This window comes from Paramormyrops kingsleyae, chromosome 7, assembly GCF_048594095.1.
Source record: "Paramormyrops kingsleyae isolate MSU_618 chromosome 7, PKINGS_0.4, whole genome shotgun sequence".
NCBI classification, from domain to species: domain Eukaryota; kingdom Metazoa; phylum Chordata; class Actinopteri; order Osteoglossiformes; family Mormyridae; genus Paramormyrops; species Paramormyrops kingsleyae.
The window spans coordinates 9,467,522-9,493,877 of record NC_132803.1 but is presented as its reverse complement, the minus strand read 5'-3'; the positions used below and the strand labels follow the sequence as shown (position 1 = coordinate 9,493,877).

Below are 26,356 nucleotides of genomic sequence, written 5' to 3'. Positions count from 1 at the left end.
ACATGCGCAGAAAGGCTCGATAGCACGTCTCGATAGGTAGTATTTTATGACAGAACATATACGGTTGGTTCCGCTCCGCCACCTGCACCGCGGGCACGCCCCCAGAGTACTAGCGGCTGCGAATCATTCTCGTTCCCGTGACTGTTTAGCCCTTTATAACCGGTCTAACCAGTTCATTAGGTGCAAAGACTTGTTTCGTGTGCAGGTACCCAGCGGTTCCGCTACATTCTCGGTCTGTCCCGCGTACTTCTGTGTGCTTGTAATTCCGGATCCCACGCCCGGAGAGCATACCCTTCTTGGCAAGACTGTGAGTTTTGGGTTTCCCGTGTCTGCATGTGTGACTGCCTTTCCCTGCACCACCAGGACCGGCTTCTTGGCGTACCGACCACATCTTGTACCTCTGACTACGACTTCCATTTTTCGTTTCTGATCATTGTTTGCTCTGCGTTTGGATCCCCGTTCCCCGAGGTTTCCAAGTTACAACGGTAAATTCGCTCATCATTAATTGATGCCAAATGCTCCTGTATGCTGCTTCGCCATATCGACCGGCTTCACGTGTTTATTTACATTGGACTCAGCATGTTCTGTGAATGCAGACACGGACAAAGTGCACCACTTGCCATTAATTGTTCTCCCGGTCACATTATAGTATTGATGGGAACCATAATAAAATTTCCATCCATGGCTCGTTTAGGGGAACCTGTTCCACCTGTATGAAATGCATTAACATATTATTAATATCTCATTGTACGTTCTCTCCATGTTGGTCCGATTTTCTTCCCGCAGTTCAAAGACAGTAGGTGTATTGGTGTCTATAAATTGCCCTGCAGTGACAGAGTAGTATTCCTTCGGTGGCGTCCCCTGTCACGTGCTTCTTATCAGTTGTATGAATTATGGAGGTTGCTATGGCAAGCCAAATAGTCTTTTAATAGGATTAGGCTTAGGCATTATAAATTGATTTCTACTAGTGAAAGTAGTAACTACTAAGTAATACGATATCAACAGGTAGCTGAGTAAATTCAATTCTTAATAGCGAGAATATATATATATATATATATATATATATATATATATATATATATATATATATATATATATATATATATATATATATATATATATATATATATATATATATAAAATTAAATTTTTCCTAGTACCAACTATAATTTTTACTAGTAAGAACCGTATTGTTGCTAGTAAAATTTTTATTATAGATATCTACAACTCAATTTTATTAGTAGTACATTTCCATTGAGTTTTTGCCTCTTATCCAAAATATATATATATATATATATATATATATATATATATATATATATATATATATATATATATATATATATATATATAATAAAAAAAATTTACCAATAAAAACTCATAGTGAATATATGCACATTTGAATGTAGATGTGTAATATTAATACCATAGTGAAAATCGAGTTGGATATCCTTAATATGATCTTTTGCTAGTAACAGTTCTTGCTAGTAAAAATTAGGTACTAGTCAAAATTGAATTAGAATTTATAGATATCTGGAATCCATATTTCGGTAAGTGGAATATCTGGACTTAAATCTTGGCATTGGTTATTTATTTATTTATTTTAGCCCAATCTGAATTTCCTGCCAAAAGCACACATTCAGGTGATATAATGGTCATTCCATGTCAAATCATCACACTTTCGGACGTCATCGTCACGGATTTTAACAAAACTTGGTATGCTGATTTGGTCACGAGTAACTCATGAAACTGAAATTAGGCGTCTCTTGGATCAATATTGAGGCAGATTTAAGCGAACAAAGTTTAACTTTTTTTTTGGGGGGTGGGTGGGCTATGACTTTGACTAGGCTATATTTGCCAAGTTTTGTTAAAATCCATGACAATGAGGTCCAAAAGTGTAGTGATTTGACATGGAATGACCCAGATGTGGGAGGGTATTTGAGCTGTCTAGCACTAGCTGTGACCAACGCAAAGCCACAATTAGCATGTTTTCCATGTTGAACATCTACTTGTGAATTTAGGTTTCACCCGTGTCAAGAAATGTATTTTCGTTTCATTGTGTATTCCAAACTGAAAATGTTGCAATCAAAAGGCACACAACAAATATGTGCTGTTAGAGCTCTTGTCTTTACTTTAAAGGTACACCTTATTACAACACCTTACACAATAATGCTGCATTATGCAATAACTTGACAAAGTATAATACATTTTCACTTCAATATGTAACAGCACTTCCATTTTGTAATAATCTGTTGCATTTTGTAATCGACATCTTGAATGCAATATGTGATACATTTCCCTGCATTTTGTTTATAAATTGTTACATACTGCAGCAGTTATTACACAATACGGGAGTTGCACTCTTTGATAAAAATGTAATAAAACAACCAAGATTGATGCCTTCATTGAGACTGTCAAATTATAATTTATTTTGAAATTCAGCGTTATTACCTAATGCGCTGTAACACTTGAAATGCTCTTCAGAATCATCTGTTAAACTGAGATACAAATCGAATAGGCAAACGCTTATCGATTTAGGTGGTCACTGCCGATTTCCATTCCTACTCATCTTGGGAAGGGTTAGCCAAACTTTGTTAGAGGACAATAAGCAAGTGCATATAATCAGACAGGCCTACTGACATGAGAGATACTCATGCATGAACTTCTATCTCTCCCTGTGTGTCCCTTCACTGAATAGGCTGATATCATTTAATAAGTGAATAAGTGATTTAATTTGTTATGCATTCAGCACTCTCAGGCAAAATCTATGGAATATTCAGTCACATGTAAAAGCATGATGTTCTGTTGTGGCAAGAGGATCCACTAGACCAGTAATTCCATTGCTCGTTAGGAAGAGACCGATGATTACAAGTCAATGAGTGATTACAGTATGTTAAAAATACTGTGGGACAAACATCTCCCCCCCCCCACCCCCCCAGTCTACAGTTAGACAAATGTTGGAATTACAGACATGCTGTAATGACCATTTTGTTCTTATATTTCATTCAGACTTGCTGCCAAGTTCTTTTTGTCCCAATTGGATTGCAACTACATTACATATATTCCCATATTTTTGTGGAGCGATCTCATGGATTTTCTTTCCGAATGTCTAGACTTTATTTTGAAATTATGGCACTGGTGTAGCCTGTAGTGTAAGCACAACAGACCTGCATGACAGTACAGTGGTGGTGAAGTGGAGCAGAAAAGAGCACTTGGTAAGTTAGGAAAGACTGTTTTTCCTTTTTCTTTTATTACCTGGCTGATTAGGGCACAAGGTCTGTCAGTATTTTGTTGTACTTGTATAATTATAAAATGCCTCTTTATTGTTCATATGAGTTTTAAACTTTTAAATGTTACGTTAAGAAACTGCTATTTCGGATCGACACTCCGTACGTCTGCCTTGATTAAATGTATTCCACATAACTGTATTCAGTTAATAAATACGTTTCATGGTATTTGCGTTGTTTCCATATTACAGTGCTTTGAAAGAGATTCTTATAGGACTAGAGGTCATCATATAAACGGAATGTGATGTTTGTTTTATTTTTGTTTCCCTTCCCCATTTTCCTTTTTAGCTCATAGTTCACCGTTTATGTGCATCTCAGTAAAACCCCTTTATGAACCATCAGTTGAGAGTTTCACCATCATTCATCCAGGGATGCTACAAATACCTCTTGAATTATGAAAATGGCATTAAAACGCATTGAATGTTTCCAACTGAATTTGTTTCTTTATTTTGAGGCGAAAGTAAATTAACTGAATTCAGGTTAATGAATTTTAAAAATGAACTTCATAAACTGCATATATTATTTGTCAGCTACCACACACCATAGCATTCTTTCTATGGTGATTAAAGCATCAAAAAATTATATTTAAAAAATGCAACAGCATTGTCTTTTACCAGAAATTTTGACCCTGTTACTCATGCCAATCCGCAGACCTTGTAGTGAGCAATTTCATGTATAGGATCTATTTTCATTCTACCATACTCCACACACCAACTGTATCACTGCGCAGAAGTTAGCATCGGGCGCTCATGCTCCCAGTAACGTGACTGGATGTAAACAATGTGTCCTCCTCCACTGAGCTCTGTCATTAGCCAGGTCAGTCGTGCTAGGTGAGCTTGCAGTATCGAGCTATTATTGCTATTAACTAAGATGGCAACAATACTATTTGTTATTGTTGGTAGCTGATGCTAACTGATATTGCTAGTTCCCTGCAAGGTATTCAAATGTAAAAAAGAAACTTGCATAGTGCATAAAAGACTGTGAAATATAAATATGCTACTGTACACCACCTGCCTTTCTGTTCAACCTAGACACAATGAAAAAACTAAAATTGCGGGGACATGTTTTAAGTAGTGGAGAAGCATTACTATCAAGCCAGGTCTCAGTAAGGACGATGACATCAAGATTCGGGATTTCAAACAGCAGGCCTACTATGAAAGATTTTGTTGTGAACAGACATTCAGTACCACAGCCTTAAGAATCTAGGGACTTTGTCTTTGTTAAGGCTGACACACGTCACATCTGAACCTTTCTGCTGCCTCTTTGTACTGCTACCATGCCATCTGCATCACAAGTAACAGGAATATTTTGGATAGTGGCACGGATTCTTACATATTTATTAGCTGTTATAACACACTTGTGTTGTAAGCATCTGTGCTGGAGGAGTAATTCCTGTGTGGACCGCATCACATGTGAGTGTGTGCAGGAACAACGTACGGCTTGCAAACATAATTACAGCTGTGATTCAAGCTACCATTGCATTTCAGTGTGTATAACAAGTGTCATCCAAGTTAATCGGTTTGGTCTTCAGCAGAGGCTGTATGGCCACTGGCGGGACAAACGGGGAATGTTGGTCAGTCTGGTCTACCCTCGGACAGCACGTCTCAACATGAGCTGAGGTTCGCAGGAGGCCCAAACGGCGAGCTGAATAGCGTAGCAGTGCCCACGGTTCTGTTCTATGAACAGAACCTATAGAGGAACACCCCAACAGACATGTGAGAGTGGTGGAGTGTACAGTATATGTGTGTGACAGTATGCTTTGTCCATGCATTGCAGCAGGAAAATGGTCTGGAAGATGATCATAATTCTTCTGGCAATCATCTTCGAGGCATCGTGCAACTTCTACAGACCTCTGGGTGACAGGCACTCCTTCTCCAGGGCTGCAGTGGCGTCGGATGTGGGGCCTTGCTCAGAGGTTGGGAGGTATGAACACACACACCGACACCCTGTACACTTTTTTTCTCTCGCTTTCTCTCGCCTCACCACTTAGGCCTATAAGAGGTCTAATGGTCCTGAGCCACAAGACATTTATATTTCATTATTAAATCAGGCCCGTACATCCATCTTTCGTTTTCATTAGGATAAAAAAAAGTCAGTCCACTAATCTGTGCCACCAAACTCAGCAACTTTAACTGTTGTTTTTTCTGAATAAAAAGAAAATACAATGGTCCCTCGTTAATCGCGGGAGTTACGTTCTAAAAATAATCCGCGAAGTAGGATTCTTTATTTATAAATCGAATATTTTCGTAGTTAGAGCATTGGAAACCTAAATACGACCTTCTAAATACGGTTTTTTAACATTATTAGAGCCCTCTAGACATGAAATAACACCCTTTAGTCACCATTACTTTATGATTGCTGGACACGGAAGCAGGAACGGGGAGACGAGGAATCAGGACTGAAAGGTTTATTTGGAATTACTCCAAATGCAGGACACGGGAATATGTAACATCAAAACGTCAATGACAGACCTGGGGTTACAGACACTGACGTGGACTTCAAACTGAATCAAATTGACAAAACGGCTGGTCACAATCGGGGTTGAATGTTTGGTTAATAAGGGGGCGTGGCACACATGTACAAGAAGATCGGACAGGCAGGTCATGACAGTTACACTCGTATTACCCAAAATATTAGAAAAAATAAGAAATATTAGACGTTATAAATATCATTGTTATTATTGTACATTTAATTATGAAGAGCAAAGATGCTTCCGACGCGTAGAGACAAAAAAACCGCGATAGAGTGAAGCCGCGAAAGTCGAAGCGCGAAGTGGCGAGGGACGACTATACTCTTGCCACTCAGGTTTTCCTTATTGTGATGCACTGTTACTTGAAATGCTATATTCAATTCTGTCTTGATTGTATTTAAAGGGAAAGATTATTTTTATGTCAATAAATTTCAACGCGTAGTACTTTTCACTTTTGGTACTTAAGTACTTTTAAAACCAATTTTCTTAAGTAGTATTTTACTGGATGACTTTTACTTGAGTAACTTTGGCATAGTGTCTATACTTGAGTACTTTTTCCACCACTACAGTATGGCCTATGCAGTGTTTCATGTTCCTGCTTTTATAGGCTTTTGCAATAAGAAACTATAATTAATTGTTTTCAGAACATGATTGGTACTTGGCCATTTTGTAAGCCAAGGGACTTAAAAATGTCCCTGGACCAGAGGCTCCCACCTTCCTTAATCCGGCCCTGTTCACACCATCCATTAAAGAGCTTTTGACTGCATTTGTGTGTGTTTTTCCAACATACTCAGGGACGTTATGAAGAAGGGGGGCTCTGCTGTGGATGCCTCTATCGCCGCCCTGCTGTGTGTGGGGGTCTTGAACCCCTACAGCCTGGGGATTGGGGGAGGGCTGTTTTTCACCATCTACAATGCTACTACAGGTGGGTCTGCCCTCTGCTCCTGAAAGCTCTGTGTCTCCCCCATTTGCAGAATATCCGACAGAGCTACACAGGCTGCCTTTTGTTTTGATTTACCCAGGAAAGGTAGAAACCATCAACGCGAGAGGGACGGCACCTTTGAACGCATCTGAAGACATGTACAGCGGTAACAAACAGCTGTCCAGTAAAGGTGAGGCCCCATTGCCTCTGTAATACAAAATTTGCTGAGCTAGTTGGGAACAATAATACAGTCTTGATCCATCCATCCGTTTTCCATTGAAAAATTATCCAGTACAGGGTGGTGTTGAGCCTGGAGCCAATCCCAGAAAGTACCAGGCACAAGGCAGGGGAAACAAACCATGTGAACACAGGGACAGACACATGGAACCCACAACCCACTAGGCCACCTTGCCATCTTGCAATTATTATACAATAAATATTTAAATACTACCAGCCAGTGATGGACAATAACAACAGAAGTGTTCTTAGCCAAGATTTACCGAGACAGTTAATAAGTGCTTACAAAGATAAATGTCACATCAAATCCAGCCTGAGCACAGTGACATCAGAGAGCAACCTGTGGAAAAGACGTCTAAATATGGCATATAGCAGTGCATCATGCTATCTTTACTGACCGGCGGCGAATCACAATGACACAGGTTAAAGGTGCGCAGTGCACTGGCCATACGTTGTTGTTGAAGTCTGCTCACTGCCATCTGAGATATGACTCATGCCACAAGGTAGGGGGCGCTTGTGCAGTTTTTACTACAGAAAGCTGTCACAAAGTAGCCCACACAACTCCTGTTCCTGTGTACTGCGGTACATGAAGGCTCCTGTGCCAACAAGCACACTCAGCTAATGCCAGTTAGCTGGCTTCAATACAGAATCGTGCGTTTCTGTACAAAAATAACCTGAGGATGCTCTGTCAAGCGTAGAGACTCCACTGTGCCTCCAGCGAATGACCTAAAGCGGTCGTGATGTTACATTTGTTCTCTGTATTTTAAGGAACCCCTCAGAGGGGCTGATAGGAAAACCTGAGAGCACAAAGGCCAGTAGGAATAAGATCCCCCTAAAACACCCTCATGTTGACGGGGGGAGCAAACAAATAGGAAATGATGCCACTTTCTACACGCCTTGCTGCAATGCTAGGATTTAACTGAAATGTATGAAATGTTTTCTGGCCTCTGCATGGAGTAAACAATGCAAGATAAAATGGTGCTGTAATTTACTACAATTACTAGTTTCTTTGGTAAATTATACTTTTAGTGATTAATGTAAGGAGAGATACAAAGAAAAAACATTTCTAGAATCAACCATCTAACGTTGAGGGTTCAAATCTTACCTCTGCTCTTTGTATGGAGTATGTACGTTCTCGTGTCGTGAGGTTTCCTCCCACTTAGCTACAGTCAAGCTAAAGGCCATCTTTAAATTTCCTGTAGTGTGTTTGCACTCTGGAATGAGCTCCGAGCACCCCTACACCAGGAGAGTGCTTTGAAGATGGATGGATGGATTACTCTAGAATCTGCTGATGATGATGATTATGTTGACCCCAAAGCCTTGAGGAACCGCATTCGCAGGTGGGGTAGTTTCAGTCATGTGGGTCGACTGTCTTGCAGGTGGTCTGGCAATCGCTGTGCCGGGGGAGATCCGGGGGTATGAGCTGGCACATCGCCGGCATGGCCGCCTGCCCTGGAAGGATCTGTTCGAGCCCAGCATACGTCTGGCTCGCAAAGGGTTCCCCATCAGCAATGCCCTGGCCTCGGCCATTGACAAAAACAAGGACACGATCCAGGGAGATGCAGCCTTGTGGTGAGAAGTGACGTTCAACCTGCACGCATTTCCAGTGCACTGAACTCAGCTTTGTTTATTTGTTAATGCTCCTGAACACCGAACTGTTGCATGTTACAATGATCTCATGAGCCAGCTGCTAATGTCTCCTCTTTTATGATCTAATGCCGCTGTTTCTCCTCCTTTGTGTTTCAGCAACGTATTCTGCAATGCAAACAAGCGTCCCCTAAAGGAGAACGAAACCATTAGGTTTCCCACTCTTGCAAACACCTATGAAAGAATAGCCACTGAGGGACCTGACGTGTATTACACTGGCAAAATGGCAGAGGACATCGTGAACGACATTCAGGAAGCAGGTTGTCTCTCCTGTTACCCATTATACCAACAGTAATTGATTAAGCTCCTTGTGTCAGGATCAGTCAATTCTGCCTTGTCCTATTCTGTCTGTTTCCCCGTTCGACCAGCAGGTGTCGCTGGTCATACCATTCTTTCCTCAGTGTTCTAGCACTTTTCTGTTGCTAATGTTTTCCCCTGCTCTTCAGGCCTCTGTGTGGCTGAATAGCCTAAGCAGGAGGAATATGAATAAGCATCTCCTCCAGTGCAGATTTTGTTTTTGTGTATTTCAAATAATTGTTTTCTTGTGTTTCTGCATAGCTCCTTGTTTTGTACCATTGTTGGGTATTCCAGTTTGTAATTATGCCCTGTTTCACCTGGGTTCTCTATCTCCAGTGTAGCCCTAGTCCCTAGTGCTTATTGATTGTAGTTGTAACTGGCATAAGTCTGTGGTGATCTGGTTACCCTCTGTGTTATGCGTGTGGAATGAGATTTGCCAGAGACCATAGTGTACATAACTTATGTTCCGAACTCTTAATCCCCTCCCTCAGTACAGTTTATAGCAGAGAGACTTTTGTCAAAAACAAAATAAACTTCAAAGTGAAATGCAGACTGGAGTTGCCACCAAGTCGGGCGCTGTGACTCCTCTCAATAATATTCAGGGTGCCCTGCGAGATGAAACACCTCCTTCTGGGAACACTGGCAACACCAACACAGCCCTCGACAAGCTTCGGGGTCTTATCACGGAAGGTCTCCCACATCACATTAGAGTCAGCAGTTGCACCCAAGTCTGCAAGTTCTTCACACAAATTGCATGCAAACTCATCAGAACTTCTGTTCTGCAGGAGCCTCCAGCATCTGCACAATGAGTATGTGATTGATCTCCTTCACCGCACCACCAGTATTTGAGTACCAAGTCCAACGATGCAGCTGAGGAACCAAGATCCAGCGACTCGCAGTGTCTGACCTTTCGCAAAATCAAGGAACATGAAGCCACTTTCACCATGGTTTCCAGACCCATGGGGACTGACACAATCCTCCTAACCAGCCCTGTCAGTGCCAGTGGTCACACTGAAGTCACCCATGACCAGAGGAGTGTCACCTCGTGGGCACCCTTCAACCACCGAGCGAGTAAATTGTCTCCCTCAACGAGACATCACTCACCGTGGTCGGAGCATACACTGAGACAACAGACAAGACACCCAAGGAGTGCCTTAGCCTGAGTCCCATAATATGCTCGTTGAAAGGAGTGACGTCAGACACCATCGGAAGGAGCCAATCCGTTACGGCAATAGCTACTCCCCGAGTATGGCAGCCATCAGACCGACCAGACCAAAAGTAGGTATACCCACCTACAGAGAGCTGACCACTCCCAGGTCTGAGTACCTCAGAGTGTGCTGCCACCGAAACGCAGAGTTTATGAAGCTCCCCCGACAGCAGAGGAAGATGGTCATCTTGCTGGAGAGACAAGACGTTCCACGTGCCGACCCACATGGGTCACCTCAAACTGGGACCCAAGTGCTGCCGTGCAGCAGGCGCCGCCTCAGCACCACACCAACCCCGATCCCCAACAGCCCCAATCCCCAACAGGCTTCACCTTATTAGCTCTCGGACGGTTTCAACTCATCCAGGGACAGGGCTCCCGAAGGCTTTCCCCCATTCCTTTCATGGTGCGTGCAGCCTTTCTGCGGGTGGCTGCAGCAGAGCTACTCCTGCGGAGAGCAGAAGAGTATCGTGTTTGTTTGTATCGAGCAGAACTTTGAGTTGTTTTACGGTGGCTGGAGTGCCAATCCCGCCACCAACCCCCAGAAAACAATTGTTTCCCTGCAAGTTGTAGGACCACTTGCATAACTAACGCAATAAGGAATAATTTCTAACATACCTGCACAATTTAACACACGCCCAGTGTGAGGGATTCAAAATCATAGCTATTCATCCCATAATGAAATGGGACTAAGTTTGAGAGTTACTTAACATTGTTATGGCCTGGCCTGGTCAAAAAATGAAGGGACGATCCGTGTTGCATCTCTAGAAAACAAAGGACTTTAACAAAAAAAAAAAAAACAAGAAACAGAACTCCTCAAGAAACCAGAAACAAAGAACGATCAGGGGTCAAAAACAAAGCGGGTAGATAACAAGAACTAAAGCAGGGAGGAAAGCAGGATCAATCACACAGCAGCGCAAGAACAAATGCAATGACTGACTGAGGGACAGAGTAAGGGCAGGCACTTAAATACACTTAGCTTCAACAAGGGACAGGTGCGGGCAATGAACTGTGATGACTCAATGGACCTTTGCTTGCAATCCTCTGGTCCAAAACTCCATATACACAACTTCCATGGGTGCTGAGATCTAAATGCAATGGGGATCTAGCTGATGGCTCTGGGGTTTCACAAAAACACATCTCTGGCAACATCTCACATATCCCTTAATGTCAGTCCATTTTTCGGCAGAAAAAGTGCTGCTTTGCTAGGTGTAAGGTGCGGACTATCCCCTAACATCCAGTGAGACTCCTACAAGTCCTGTCCCAATTAGTCCCATTGTTTGAGCATTGCTGTTACCTTGGGGTTCAGCCTACTCCATTCACGTCTCAATGGCCACCTGCCTCTCTCAATGATTAGGAAGACCACTGAGATGACAGGGTCTAATCTCTGACTATTAAACAGCTCTTAGGCAGAGAAAGGTGGCAAAGCATCCTAGCCTGTCAGAATAGCTTGAGGCAACGACTCAACTGCATTGCTCTTGTAGCTGTGGACATCTCCCATTCATAATGAGCATCATAAAGGATGTCTGAACATCATAATAGTCCCAAGGCACCTGGGACCTGATTCTCAAATGTGCTAAAGACAAGTTTTCCGCTTCCTTTAGCCCATGACACTAGACTTTTCACCGAAAGATATCTTGTGCTCCATCCTCTTCCATCCCTTCTGCTTCCATCAAGAGATCTTTGTATGATTAATTCATTAATCTCTCACTCGCTGATACAGAAAATGGATCTCTACACAGGGCATCTGCCACTACATTAGTTGTCCCCACGATATGCTTTAGGTTCAAAATGACCTGGGCCAATTTGGCTAACCAAAGCTGTTTGCAAGGATCAAGCTTGGGCTTTGTCATTATGTATGTTGAAGGGTTGTTATCTGTCCATCCATCCATCCATCCATCCATTAACTTCCGCTTATCCGAGGTCGGGTCGCGGGGGCAGTAGCCTCAGCAGGGAAACCCAGACTTCCCTCTCCCCAGCCACTTCCTCCAGCTCCTCTGGGGGAATCCCGAGGCGTTCCCAGGCCAGCCGAGAGACATAGTCCCTCCAGCGTGTCCTGGGTCTTCCCCGGGGCCTCCTCCCAGTGGGACATGCCCGGAACACCTCACCAGGGAGGCGTCCAGGAGGCATCCTAAGCAGATGCCCGAGCCACCTCATCTGGCTCCTCTCAATGCGGAGGAGCAGCGACTCTACTCTGAGTCTCTCCCGAATGACTGAGCTCCTCACCCTATCTCTAAGGGAGAGCCCAGCCACCCTGCGGAGAAAACTCATTTCGGCCGCTTGCACTCGCGATCTCGTTCTTTCGGTCACTACCCAAAGCTCGTGACCATAGGTGAGGGTAGGAACGTAGATCGACTGGTAAATCGAGAGCTTTGCCTTTTGGCTCAGCTCCTTCTTCACCACGACAGACCGATGCAGCGCCCGCATCACTGCTGACGCCGCACCGATCCGCCTGTCGATCTCCCGCTCCATCCTTCCCTCACTCGTGAACAAGACCCCGAGATACTTAAACTCCTCCACTTGGGGAAGGACCTCCTCCCTGACCCGGAGAGAGCACTCCACCCTTTTCCGGCTGAGGACCATGGTCTCGGATTTGGAGGTGCTGATTTTCATTCCAGCCGCTTCACACTCGGCTGCGAACTGCTCTAGTGAGAGCCGAAGGTCGCGGTCTGATGAAGCCAACAGAACCACATCATCTGCAAAAAGCAGAGACCCAATCCTGAGGTCACCAAACCGGACACTCTCAACGCCCCGGCTGCGCCTAGAAATTCTGTCCATAAAAGTTATGAACAGAATCGGTGATAAAGGGCAGCCCTGGCGGAGTCCAACCCTCACCGGGAACGAGTCCGACTTACTGCCGGCAATGCGGACCAAGCTCTGACACCGGTTGTACAGGGACTGAACAGCCCTTATAAGGCAGCCCGGCACCCCATACTCCCGGAGAACTCCCCACAGGACTCCCCGAGGGACGCGGTCGAATGCCTTCTCCAAGTCCACAAAGCACATGTAGACTGGTTGGGCAAACTCCCACGCACCCTCAAGGATTCTGCGGAGAGTATAGAGCTGGTCCACTGTTCCACGGCCAGGACGAAAACCACACTGCTCCTCCTGAATCCGAGGTTCGACTATCCGACGGACCCTCCTCTCCAGCACCCCCGAATAGACCTTACCAGGGAGGCTGAGGAGTGTGATCCCCCTATAGTTGGAACACACCCTCCGGTCCCCTTTCTTGAAGAGGGGGACCACCACCCCGGTCTGCCAATCCAGAGGCACCGCCCCCGATGTCCACGCGATGCCGCAGATGCGTGTCAACCAAGACAGCCCCGCAACATCCAGAGCCTTGAGGAACTCCGGGCGGATCTCATCCACCCCCGGGGCTCGGCCACCGAGGAGCTTTTTAACCACCTCAGCGACCTCTGCCCCAGAGATAGGCGAGTCCACCCCCAAGTCCCCAGACTCTGCTTCCTCATTGGAAGGCGTGTCGGTGGGATTGAGGAGGTCTTCGAAGTATTCCTTCCACCGACCCACAACATCCCGAGCTGAGGTCAGCAGTGCACCATCCCCACCATAAATAGTGTTGATGCTGCACCGCTTTCCCGCCCTGAGACGCCGGATGGTGGACCAGAATCTCCTCGAAGCCGTACGGAAGTCGTTCTCCATGGCCTCGCCAAACTCCTCCCATACCCGAGTTTTTGCCTCAGCAACCGCCGAAGCCGCGTTCCGCTTGGCCCGCCGGTACTCATCAGCTGCTTCCAGAGTCCCACAGGCCAAAAAGGCCCGATAGGACTCCTTCTTCAGCTTGACGGCATCCCTCACCGCCGGTGTCCACCAGCGGGTTCGGGGATTGCCGCCGCGACAAGCACCGACCACCTTACGGCCACAGCTCCGGTCAGCCGCCTCGACAATGGAGGCGCGGAACATGTCCCATTCGGACTCAATGTCCCCCGCCTCCCCCGGGACATGGGCGAAGTTCTGCCGGAGGTAGGAGTTGAAACTCCCCCTGACAGGGGATTCCGCCAGACGTTCCCAGCAGACCCGCACTATACGCTTGGGTCTGCCAGGTCTGACCGGCTTCCTCCCCCACCAGCGGAGCCAACCCACCACCAGGTGGTGATCGGTTGACAGCTCCGCCCCTCTCCTCACCCGAGTGTCCAATACATGCGGCCGCAAGTCCGATGACACGACCACAAAGTCGATCATCGAACTGCGGCCTAGGGTGTCCTGGTGCCAAGTGCACATATGGACACCCTTATGCTTGAACATGGTGTTCATTATGGACAATCCGTGACGGGCACAGAAGTCCAATAATAAAACACCACTCGGGTTCAGATCGGGGGGGCCGTTCCTCCCAATCACGCCCCTCCAGGTCTCACTGTCATCGCCCACGTGAGCATTGAAGTCCCCCAGCAGAACGAGAGAGTCCCCGGGAGGAGCGCTCTCCAACACCCCTTCCAAGGACTCTAAAAAGGGTGGGTATTCTGAACTGCCATTTGGCGCATAAGCGCAAACAACAGTCAGGACCCGTCCCCCCACCCGAAGGCGAAGGGAGGCTACCCTCTCGCCCACCGCGGTAAACCCCAATGTACAGGCGCCCAGCCAGGGGGCAATAAGTATGCCCACCCCAGCTCGGCGCCTCTCCCCGTGAGCAACTCCAGAGTGGAAGAGGGTCCAGCCCCCTTCGAGGAGACTGGTTCCAGAGCCCAGGCCGTGCGTCGAGGTGAGCCCGACTACATCTAGTCGGAACTTCACAGCCTCGCGCACCAGCTCAGGCTCCTTCCCCACCAGAGAGGTGACATTCCATGTCCCTAGAGCTAGCTTCTGTAGCCGAGGATCGGATCGCCAAGGTCCCCGCCTTCGTGTTATCTGTCCATACAGTATAATACTGCTTTTTTAGACCATTGACTGAATTAACAAATGCTCCATTTGAGTGCAAGAAATAACAACCAATGGGCAAATTCCAACCTTTTTTGTGAGTCTCTGAGTGTCTTACTAGCAAAGGTACAATGGTACATGCACTAGTCTCCCCTCTAATACCTGGGACAAGATGGCTCTGAGATCATCAAGAGAAGCATCCACAAACAAAACTGATGGCTTTGTGAAATCAGGATGAGCTAGAACTGCTAGAGTTTAGAATTTTCTCCTTCAGACGGTAAAAGGCAGTATCACAATCTTTTGTTCAATCAGCCAGCTGGAGTTTCCTGAAAACATTGGGGGTTCCTTTTTGAAGGTCCAATTTTTCCTTTTCTTTTTTGGCCTGCAGTGAGGGCAAACAGTGGCTTGGCAATGGAAGAACAGTTTGGTATAAAACACCATGCCAAGAAACAACTTTATCCAATGCATGGAGGGCATGCAGCCATCCGCTTCCATTAAGACCCTCTTTAGTATATTGGAAACCATCTCCACTGTCTCCAGATCAACTGCTACACCATCCTCACTGATAATGTGTCCAAGGAACTTAACTGATCTTTGGTCTAAGTTTCACATTATGCTCCCTCCAACTATGGAAGATGACTTCAAGTATTCTCAACAGGGCTGTGGAGTCGGTAGATAAATGCTCCGACTCCGACTCCTCAGTTTCTAAATCTTCCGACTCCGACTCCTCGACTCCGACTCCTCGACTCCGACTCCGACTCCACAGCCCGATTCTCAAGGCCTCCTGCTGTGGGTACATTCATTGGCAATCTTTCCTACACAAGGTACTCTTGCTTGGAAAGTAAAGTGACTATTTGCGTTAATTTGACTGTTCCCGCTTTTACTGGGATATCGTCACTTCCCCATCTATTCAAATTAGCCATCACCTCCAAAACTTGTTCTACATGTGGAGATCCCTGCGATCCTCATGAAACAAGTCTCCAATAGTAATCACTGGCCTTCATTTGTTACATCACATACTTCAGAACATTTGTGCCTATAATGATGTCATCTTTCTGTCCAGGGACAACAAGAACTGGGACAATGCACTTCACCTCATACGTTTCAAGTTCAGTTTCATAGATGGCCTTAGGTTAACCTGCAGACCTTCACAACCTACTAAAATCATCCTTTCAGTTTTTGGACACTTCTTTGTAACAATGGTGGCAGGAATATGTCCATCATTGAGGGTACAGGCCATTGACCCTGTATCAAGAATTCCCTGTAACTCAAACAACCTACTGACTGAAATGAATGCATAGAATAATTGACCTAAAGGGCTCTACCTTGCACTGAAGGGCCAAGTTGTGAAGTCACCGTGATCTTTACCAAATATTGCCCTAACCCTTCGCTTACCAGCATGTTGGGGTTCAAAACAGCAGAGAAATGGACAGCAAAAGAAATCCAGGAGTACTTGATTGAACAGGGAATCGCAAGTAATACACATGCAGGCTCCAGCAACTGAGACGCTTACTCTGCCATCATTAACTGCACATTCACAAGAGTGACAAGGGATGTTCAGAATGCTAATGTCCTTCCAAGTGGCTGGCGGTGTAAAACCAAAGTAGGCATAGTATTCTTTTGTGGAGGGTTCCGCAGGAAAACAGACCTCAACATCGGAGGATTCTTGCTGTTGCCGTAGATGGTGCTTTCACTTTGCGCATTAGTAGATCCGTATTATCTGGAGAGAAGTACTCTTCTACTACCTGGCAATCCGCCAATATGCAAGCCAATGACTAATTACAAGACGTAGTATAGAGCCCAATGTCTCTTTGTTTGCGTTCCAGGGGGTATCATCACACTGGAGGACCTGCAGACCTACCGACCTCAGCTAGATGAAAGCCCGCTGAAAGTAGAAGTGGACCAGTACACTATGTGGGCCCCCAGTGCCCCGTCCAGTGGTCCAGTCCTCGCCCTTATACTTAACACCCTGAAAGGTAAGCTGCGTCCCCCTCCCCCCGCAGACAATATGAAAGTCACAGTGGGTTATCAGGCACTGCTGGCCAAATCCTGCCATTCTCCATCTTGCAAATTTGCCATGACATAACAGGAAGGGAGAATAAGTGACTGGTATTAGTCTGCTGAGTGATTCGGGGACCTTTAAAGCAGCAAAAGCCTGCCTGTGACATTAACACTCAGGTCTCCAGGGGTTACAGTTGGGGAAGCAGGTTTCAGCAGTAGGTGGAGCTGTGACTTTCCAGAACTGTGGACTTTTTCTCTTTAGACTTCAGCTCTGATGGAGCACCTTCTCTAAACAGCTTCTGTTGTCCCAAGCAAACTCCTCTCTAAGAGAAGGTTGCAGGAATCATCAGGGCTTATCCTGCAAATCAATAATGACAGCCTCCAGCCACTGCTCCTAGGTGTTTTGCACTGTGACTTTCGCTTCAATGTTGTAATGAAAGCTGCTCCCTTTCATTGAACAAATATCTCCACGGTTTCATTTGGATGGAAAGAAGGTTGTCTTTCTGTCTTTAAGATGGTTTCAAATTCCCTCTTATAACCGTCAGTTTTTTTTTTTGATGAGTATTTCCATGTGTGGCGGAGTGATCTACAATACCCTTTTTATAAATAGCCGACTACACCACCCCAGGGACACCGCACCCGGGGACAATGATAACCCAACTCAAATACAGCACACAGGTTCGATTCACTGGAAAGGGCCAGAGATGTGAATCAGCAAAAGTTTTCATTACATCCCATGGAAGATTCAATAATCCACACTACACACAATAAATCTAAAACCCCTTTGGCACTTAACCATTGCAGCAAACCACGCCAGATAAAACACGACCTCCGTGGGTACTTCACAGGAGCACAGACAACCACACCCACATGTGCTTAGTGAGCCAATACCAGTGACTTATACTGCACATGCACACGGGTGAGGTCCACCACCAGCCAGGAGGGTGCCGCTCAAGGCTACTAGCCCTGAAACAGCGAAAAGACAAGACACCAAGTTAGTATAGTACAGCTGCTTCCCGCTACCCCGCGGCACCTGCTTAACCACCCAAAGCTAAAATACAAAATCACAGCAAAACAAGATAAATTAAAACAAACCAAAAAAATACAAATAATCAATCCATACAATATAATAAAGCAAACCAAAGGAAACCAAATTACAAAATCTTGAGGCAGTGTATATAGGCTATACGCAGAGATCGGCAGCAGAATGGCACCGCTCCAAGAGGCTCCAGGCACCAAGGTTCCACGCTGGGCTACCCCCCCCCCCCACGGGCCCCCTGTGCTCCACAGGATATGCCGATGTCGATCGCGTGTAGACAGACAGACAAAACAAAACAGCGGCGAGGTCCACATTCCCAGTAAACCTGCAATATATTAAAATAATTACAGGTCACACTAACAAATAAATACCCCCGCTAATATCCCCGATATACCTACCACCAGCCTGAGGACTTATAACACTGCTGGGGCTGCCTTCACCACCTCCCCAACTACAAAAACACAAGCTGCTTAATGACGGTAGGTATAATCGCGGGGCACACATATTAAAACCGAGGGCTTACCGGCAACAGGACACAGCTCCCCAAAGGCGCGCATTACACCAACCGCTCGACCCCCAACATACCACATCAATGGTTAAGGGATGAGAACGAATGTGCCAGTCAACCTCCTGCGCACTCACACCACGGCTGCTACCTCCACCGCCAGCAACAGGAGCCGCATCAGCGCCATACCTAGCCATCCACCCCCTATATACAGCACTAAGCCACGCCCAAAACACAAGGGAACCAATAGGGCGAAGGAATCAATATTCCCCACTTGGCTACACATGGAATTCCACAGTTTCCCAGCTGCTGCTTAACGGAATTCTTCTGCCGACAGGCTATAACTTAACAGCCGCGAGTGTCTCTGACACAGAGACGAAGACCCTTACCTACCACCGCATTGTGGAAGCCTTTCGCTTCGCCTACGGCAAGAGGAGCAATCTGGGGGATCCTCGTTACCTGAACATCACCAATGTAAGTCCGTCACCCCATTAAGCTCTAATCCTAAGGTATTGGGGCTGTCACCATTGGATACCATTCAAAGGAGTAGGAGGCATTTGTTAGTATGGTAGCTGAGGGTAATGATTCATAAACCGAATACCTCCCAGCGAGGTGCTTACCCTGAATCAGTCCAAGGTGGGGTCTAGTGATCGTTCTTGTGGTAATCTAACTGAAGCGATTTCTTAGCTTGTGTGTACAGACTTGCAGACCAGACTCCGTATACAAAAATAAAAGGATAAAATGTCTCTGTTCTAATCTATGCACATGAAGAAATATATCAAGATCAAAGCTTCTTTTGCATAGAAAACCTAAAGTGAAGTTATTATAAGTTAAGGGTGTGTATGGTGGTGCTGAGGGGAGAGGACTGATCCTGCCAATGTTGTGGAGAGACTCATTGGTGTCACTCTTGGAATCATGGGGTGGGGAGCCAAAAGGGTATGACTTAAGGTCATTTCTGGTAGTGATTTGGGTGACCCTGATGGCACAGCGCTATGTCAGTGACATCCTGAGTCCGCATGTCTTATCCCTCCTGAGACAGCAGCCTGTTACAGTCTTTCAACTTTCTATGGACTGTCTGCGTCATGTTGAGGTCCTCCAGTGGCCATCCAGGTTCCCCGATCTTTCCCCATCAAACGTGTGGGATCTGCTCCGATGTCAACTCAGACCCAGTGCCAATCTGCAGGATCTCGAGGGCCAGTTACAACAGCTGTGGGCCGACTTGCCGCAGGAGAGGATATAATGGCTGTACGACTCCCTTCCACACCCTATCGCTACATGTATCCAGGCCCGGGAGGGTGCCACACCTTACAGACATGGGACCAGCAGTGTGCCCATGCTGCCAACTCTGTTGTCCATTTGATCTGATATTACACTGCCCGGCCAAAAAAAAAGTCGCAATTTGAATTTTTCATTGGACCGCCTTTAGCTTTGATTATGGCACACATTTGTCATGCTATTGTTTCCACAGGCTTAAGCAACATCTCACCCTTTATTTTAATCCATATTTGCATTAATTTCTCACCGAGATCCTGTATTGACAAGTGAGTTGAACCACTCAATAAAGCCTCCTTCAGCAGATCCCAAAGACCTTCAATGAGGTTAAGGTCACAACTCTGTGGTGAACAAGTCATGCGTGAAAATGATTCCTCATGCTTCCTGAACCACTCTCTGACAATTCGAACCCATTGAATCTTGGAATTCTTGTCCTGGAATATGCCCATGCCAACAGGGAAGAAAACAATCCATTGATGATGGATGGAGGTGTAATTTGGCCATTCAGTAGATTCAGGTACTCAGCTGACTTCACTTTATTGCTGCATAACGTAGCGGAGCTGTAATAATGATCCAGTCATTGGCTCTTAAGTATTTGCTGATATAAATTCAAATGGCGACTTTTTTTTTTGGCCGGGCAGTGTATAATCATTGTGATAGTCACATGACCTTTCACCACATGCTGAGTAATTTCATTTCCATCACTCTGGGTGCTTAACTTTTTTTTTTTTTTTATCATTGAGTGTACTTTATTTCTTGTTATGCTACCCTATACTTGTTTTATCTATACTTCCGACCAGATCGCAATTAAAGCTTGTGTCACTTCATTTGTCCACACATCCATTGTTATTAATTTAATTAATTTTTACGTCCGTGACGTAATAGATCAACCGGAAAAAGCCCAATACTAACAAGCTGAAAGGAGCCATATAGCCAACTATTGTAGCGGAGTCAGACATATTTCAGTCAATAAATCTATTCCCTTCTCATGCATGTATATTCGGTCAAGGACAGTACTCCGATTAAATGGCGTAGTTGAGCTATAATCGTACCTCGACTTAGCTGTGCATGTAAATGTACTGACTCTCACCTACCTCACCGATTTAGTGGTAAGGACTTAAACAGCAGCTCTGATCTCTGTTCCCTCAGCTCATAGCTAACATGACCTCAGAGAAGTTCGCTGAAAACCTTCGCAACAAGATCACTGACAACACCACCCACCGCGAAAGCTACTATGGGCCTGACTACTACGTCCCCAGCAGCCAGGGCACGGCCCAGCTCTCCGTCGTGGCAGAGGATGGCAGCGCTGTAGCAGTCACTAGCTCTATCAACTACCCGTATGGTTACCAACTAGTTTACCACTGTTACCATGGCTTCCCACCTAAGCCTGTAGACAAGGCCTCAAGGTCTCATAACTCAAAGATTTCTGGTTCTACTCCCTGCTGTATTTCTCTTGTGCAAAGCATATAACCTGAAATATATCCATTGTGCAGAAGGTTTCATCATTTTTTAGATAGAAACTGCCTTACAACCAAGTCTGATGAATCTAGAATAGTTAAAGTCATTTATCTCATTAACTAAAACTAAATCATCCTCTTTAATAATGACCAAGTTAAACTTGGAAACAAATGATTTACAGATTCATTTATATATCAGGGGGACCAGGCCACAATGTAAAACCTTTAAGATATTCATTTATTTTCCAGTATGTTAGCATTTTGTACACTGATCCACAGTCATTGATGTCTATGTAAACTGGCATGGAAGACTCAGTATTCCAAAAAGGCATTGAATGCGCAATATTCTCAGTTTTGGTTCTAAGGTTCTGTCCCGGAGGACTGGTATCCTCTTCAATAACGAGATGGACGACTTCAGCTCTCCCAATATCACTAATGGCTATGGAGTGGATCCTTCACCCAACAACTACATCCGTCCAGGTGAGGGAGCCAGAGATGAGGGCTTTTGTATAGCTTAAGTACGAAAAACAATTTCACAAGACACTGGGCACAAATACAGAATTTAATTTCCTTATTTCTCTCCTAGGTACACAGTGTTTAGCTGCACATGTTTTTATGTCTAGCATGAAAAATGTGTAAGATTATTGTGAGGGGGAACATGAGGCCTTTGGAACTGTGACATGCAGTTAACTAGCCTCTAAGGGGTTGTTTAGCTTGAAAAATGGCATCGTAACTACAAATCCTACATGTCAGTGCTCTTTTACTAATACTTTAGCTTTCTGCATTTCAGTCAAAGTGTTTGTGTTTTTATTTAATAGTGGTTTCTGATAACACTCATGAATACTCACTTGAATTCAGAAAACTCATGGCTAAAGTAGTAGCCTTTTTAGTTCCTTTTGAAAATCTGACTTGGTTTTTATGACTTAGGAAAAAGGCCTCTGTCCTCCATGTGTCCAACAATCCTCACAGACAAGGGGGGAAAGGTCAAAATGGTGGTGGGAGGTGGTGGTGGGACCAAGATCACAACGGCGACCGCCCTGGTCAGTAGACCCATTCTGCATGCCCATCCTCTTGCCATGGTGCTTCAACTGACTCGTCCATTTCTCTGACAGGTGATCCTCAACTCGCTGTTTTTTAATTATGACCTGAGGAAGGCGGTGAAGGAGCCAAGGATCCACAACCAGCTCCGTCCCAACACCACTGTAGTAGAGGCGGGCTTTAATCAGGTAACTAAGGAGAACGGTAAGACGACAGACAACGCTGGCAGCACTAACACAGATGACGACAAAGCTGTACTTGTCTTTCTATGTGCTTAGAGTGTGCTGGATGGATTGGCAAAGAAAAACCACGTGATCGAGTTTCTGAAAACAGCCGAGGCAGTGGTGCAGGCCATACTGAGGAGGGAGAATCTGCTTGACGCTGAGTCGGACCCCAGGAAGATGGGCTATCCAGCAGGGTACTGAGAGGGAAGAGGAAGCTCCCTTGCATGACCCTCTTTCTTTGCCCTCTTCAATCCATGTGATCACAGCTGCTTTGAATCTTCCAGATCCCTTTATGGGAAAGTATCAGAAGTAAAAGAAAGAATCTTAACTAGAAAAAATGCTGTCGGAACAACAACAACGTATTGCCTGGACAGCACTGTCACCCATTTCCCCTCATCTAATCCCAACTCCACCCACACCGCCGACCTCTACAATTTTGAGAAATACTGGATGGATCATGTGAAAGCCAAAAAATGTGTTTTTACCTGAATGCTCCTAGTTGTGCCACACAACTCTGAAAAGACACCTATTCATTTATTGCACATTGGTAAAGATTGCAGACTGTCATGCAAGTACAAACAGTCAGGTGGTTAACCCCCTAGCCCTCATCTCTGCCACCTATCCAATCTTTTAATTAATTTTCCTCACATTAAATTTCACAGAGGTCCCCAGCTACCGGATGCTACCAATTAAATTTGCTGAGCCAGGGGGCTGGCATTGAAATAAATATGTAACATTTACTTTAAAGTGTATAGAAAGTCATCCTGTGCTCCACAACCTGAGAACCACTGACCTGTACAATGATTCTGGGAAATTTGAAAATGATGGGTTTCAGATGGCTGTGATCACATGATGCCGTCTCCACCTCCCTTTCTATCCTCTGCTGCCACATATCGCTGTGCTTTCAAGTTTGGGCTGAATTGAAAAGCACGGGGGGGGGGGGGGCGAGGCTGCCTGCAGTTGGCTCCGCAGAAGCTCGGACCTTGGAGAGGCAGACAGTGGAGCAAAGGGGGGGGAGAAACCACTTGCAGGAAGAGACTCGAAGCCGCCCCAACTGGTGCACAAAGAGTTGTAGCTTATTAAAGTAGTTGTAGTAGTCAATATATAATATCAGGGTTCTTGCAGGTTTCAGTAAGTTAAATTTAAGACCTTTTAAGACCATTATGAGTAAAATTTAAGACCAACACGATGCATTACTAGAAACATTCAAATGATACCAGAAATTCTCATATTTTATGTCATTCATATCCTTATCCCAACATCCACATATCATATGTGTTTACAAAGTGCGTTTCAATAAGTTCACATGTGTTTAAAGCATGTGGGAGTGGTATTTTAAGGCTTAAACTATAAAAAGTTTATGTATATGGTCTTTCTATATCGCAGATTTTCACCTATCGCTGATGGGTCTGGAACGTAACTTCCGCGATAGGCGGGGGATCCAGACCCATCAGCCATAGGTGAAAATCCGCGATATAGAAAGACCATATACATAAACTTTTTATAGTTTAAGCCTTAAAATATATAGTGATCCCCCGCCTATCGCGGAAGTTACGTTCCAAACCCATCAGCGATAATGAAAACAACTGGAAACAGCTGATAAACAAAGAGAATCCACACGGGTTAACCCCTGTGTATGATAATAAAAACTTGCCTTGCCTTAACATAAGGACACCGAGAAACGTCTCCACACGAACAACTACAAACTATATGCTGGAAACTAAGACATTCACAAAGTAACTCCATGAAAAGCTCTGTAAAAGTAGAAATGTGTTTATTTTATGATAAGATATCGTGAGCCAACTGGCTAGTAGTTGCCTTTTAACTGAAAAAATTCACTACAGTCATCAGAGAAAAAAGTTACTAACGCACTACATCAAAACATTTACATTGCAATAATGTATGGCATGAAATAAACTTGTAACTATATCATTCAGTAATACAAATAGTAAAACAACATACCGTTCACATTGGCCTCAAGAGCTAAGTTAGCGCTTGATTCCCCTGCACTTCCTGTTGTGGCTGAACGTGCACCTGACGTCAGTGTCTGAGAGTGCAAGTTTTGCAGAAGTCTGGGAGACTTCTCAAACTGTTTGCCTAGCTGCAGTGATCACGCAATGGGATTTGTAGTTTTATTACCCAGCAGACACCGGTGCAGACCAGAAAACACAACCAACGGATTAGTTTTACTGCGTTTTACTATTTTATTTTCTGCGGACAACGCTTTTTGGGAATGAACGGAGGTAAGAATTTTAAGACTTGGGTAAATTAAATTTAAGACCTATGATGAAAATCTGGGCATTTTAAAGACATTTTAAGGCCTTAAATTTAACTTTCTGAATTTTAGACTTTTTAAGACCCCACGGGAACCTTGTAATATGTTACGCAGTTGATTGCATAATGTTAATCATACTTATGTTAATCATACTAATCATATGTTAACCATGTATTTTCAGTGATTCAGGGACAATACGTCAATGTGTTAATCATTAATCAATGGAACACCCAAACATTAACAGTGATTCAATGTCATATAATTAATATCTATATAAATATCTCAAGAAGAGTCTAGAAGCCGAGGCTGTCTCCAGTAAATTGCGTACAATGGGTGGACTTTACCTTGCTACCAAGGTGAACCAATGGAGCAGGAGAATTGTGTTTATTATACGTTTCAGCTTAGTTTGTTGATGTTTTGTGACCAATCAGGACTTAGAAGTCCTGGGAGTTATGGTTTATCTACTGGTTGCTCAACTTGCTCTGTGGGCTGGGGGTGACTGGGTACCAAGGGCCAGAGTATGATGGGAGCGCTTTGCTGAAATTGCTGGAATAAAAGAGATTATCTTTACTCACCAAACTAAGAGGTCCAGACTTTTATTCTAAGTGCCTCTCTGTCTTATCAGAGAGGTTGATTTATAATTTTTCTACCACACGCCACTTTCAAACAAAAATTTGATAAGCAGCATTCCTAAATAGGGCTGGATATCAAATGTTTGAACTCATATAACTGCCTAGACCATCACAAAATACTCACAACTAGTGGTGTCAGTTGATTAAAAAAAATTATCCAGTTAATCACAATAATATGCTGTGATAAATCGTGATTAATCACAACCTTAAAATGATAGTAATTGCTTGTATTATTTGGAAGATGGAACAAATACACGTGTGGTCTTGGAACAAAGAAATGCATGACAAACTGGTAAGAGGAATCATACTTTTTTTTTTTTAAATATAACATCTTGGTTTCGATAGTTTAAACCATTCAGTTGCATGCATGGTTCTAAATGTGTAAGTCACTAATGTAATTAACAACTGTGCTTTCGGGGACCATACCCCTGTTCTGCTTTGATTTTTTAATTTTGCATCGCAACTTTGTTCCTTCTGTCTTGGATTGAACAGACAACATGTAAGTTGCATCATTCACGTGAATAATGCAAAGTTAATATTTTATGTTAAATATCTTATTGTCAGCAAATACATAGAGTAGTACAGTATTACAGTAGTATCAAAATTAGAAAACAAGTGACATTTCATAATTTACTGCTTATCCGAATTTACAGTTATCCATGAATTGGAGATGTGTTTTTATTGTATTTCCTCAGTGAAAACTCTCTCAACATCACAAAATAAAAGGTTGAAGCTCCTCAGTCATTGTAAACAGAACCAGACATGTGCTCTTGTTTATAGGAGTCAAATTGAGCGTTTTCACTTGTTTTCTTGACCCAATAACGACTGACGGATTATTGTGTCGTTATTGTATGAATACTGCTATTTGCAAATGGGTGCCCGATCAGCGCTGCTTCCTGACTCACTCTAGTCAGTGACTCTTGCTCTTTTTATTCTCCCTACAAAGCTCTAAAATATATATATATTTGAAAGTGGAC

The 26,356-nt window shown here is 44.5% G+C and overlaps 1 protein-coding gene and 2 long non-coding RNA genes across 3 annotated transcripts; 1 reads left to right on the top strand and 2 right to left on the bottom strand.

Annotated features, from left to right (window-relative positions):
- Positions 1 to 143: 143 nt before the first annotated feature.
- On the top strand, positions 144 to 23,405 carry LOC111842199 (glutathione hydrolase 1 proenzyme-like). The gene is made up of 13 exons (XM_023808584.2): positions 144 to 485; positions 5,064 to 5,210; positions 6,552 to 6,682; positions 6,780 to 6,869; positions 8,296 to 8,488; positions 8,663 to 8,823; positions 16,763 to 16,912; positions 18,819 to 18,955; positions 20,903 to 21,090; positions 21,563 to 21,690; positions 22,138 to 22,250; positions 22,323 to 22,436; positions 22,527 to 23,405. The coding sequence occupies exons 1-13, from the start codon at positions 334 to 336 to the stop codon at positions 22,671 to 22,673; spliced, it is 1,851 nt and encodes a 616-aa protein (XP_023664352.2). The 5' UTR covers positions 144 to 333; the 3' UTR covers positions 22,674 to 23,405.
- Positions 18,217 to 18,650, bottom strand: LOC111842206 (uncharacterized). The gene is made up of 3 exons (XR_002837849.2): positions 18,562 to 18,650; positions 18,375 to 18,427; positions 18,217 to 18,301 (listed from the first exon to the last, which is right to left on the bottom strand). It is a non-coding gene; the product is annotated as an uncharacterized lncRNA (long non-coding RNA).
- Positions 21,592 to 24,568, bottom strand: LOC140592084 (uncharacterized). The gene is made up of 2 exons (XR_011992345.1): positions 24,435 to 24,568; positions 21,592 to 23,454 (listed from the first exon to the last, which is right to left on the bottom strand). It is a non-coding gene; the product is annotated as an uncharacterized lncRNA (long non-coding RNA).
- Positions 24,569 to 26,356: the final 1,788 nt, after the last annotated feature.

Excerpts from the sequence above, each read along its gene's own strand:
- LOC111842199 (XM_023808584.2), top strand. The coding sequence starts at position 334 with ATGTGTGACTGCCTTTCCCTGCACCACCAGGACCGGCTTCTTGGCGTA. Across the intron at positions 6,683-6,779 it reads CATCTACAATGCTACTACAG|GAAAGGTAGAAACCATCAAC; the intron begins GTGGGTCTGCCC and ends TGATTTACCCAG. Across the intron at positions 21,691-22,137 it reads CAACAACTACATCCGTCCAG|GAAAAAGGCCTCTGTCCTCC; the intron begins GTGAGGGAGCCA and ends TTTATGACTTAG.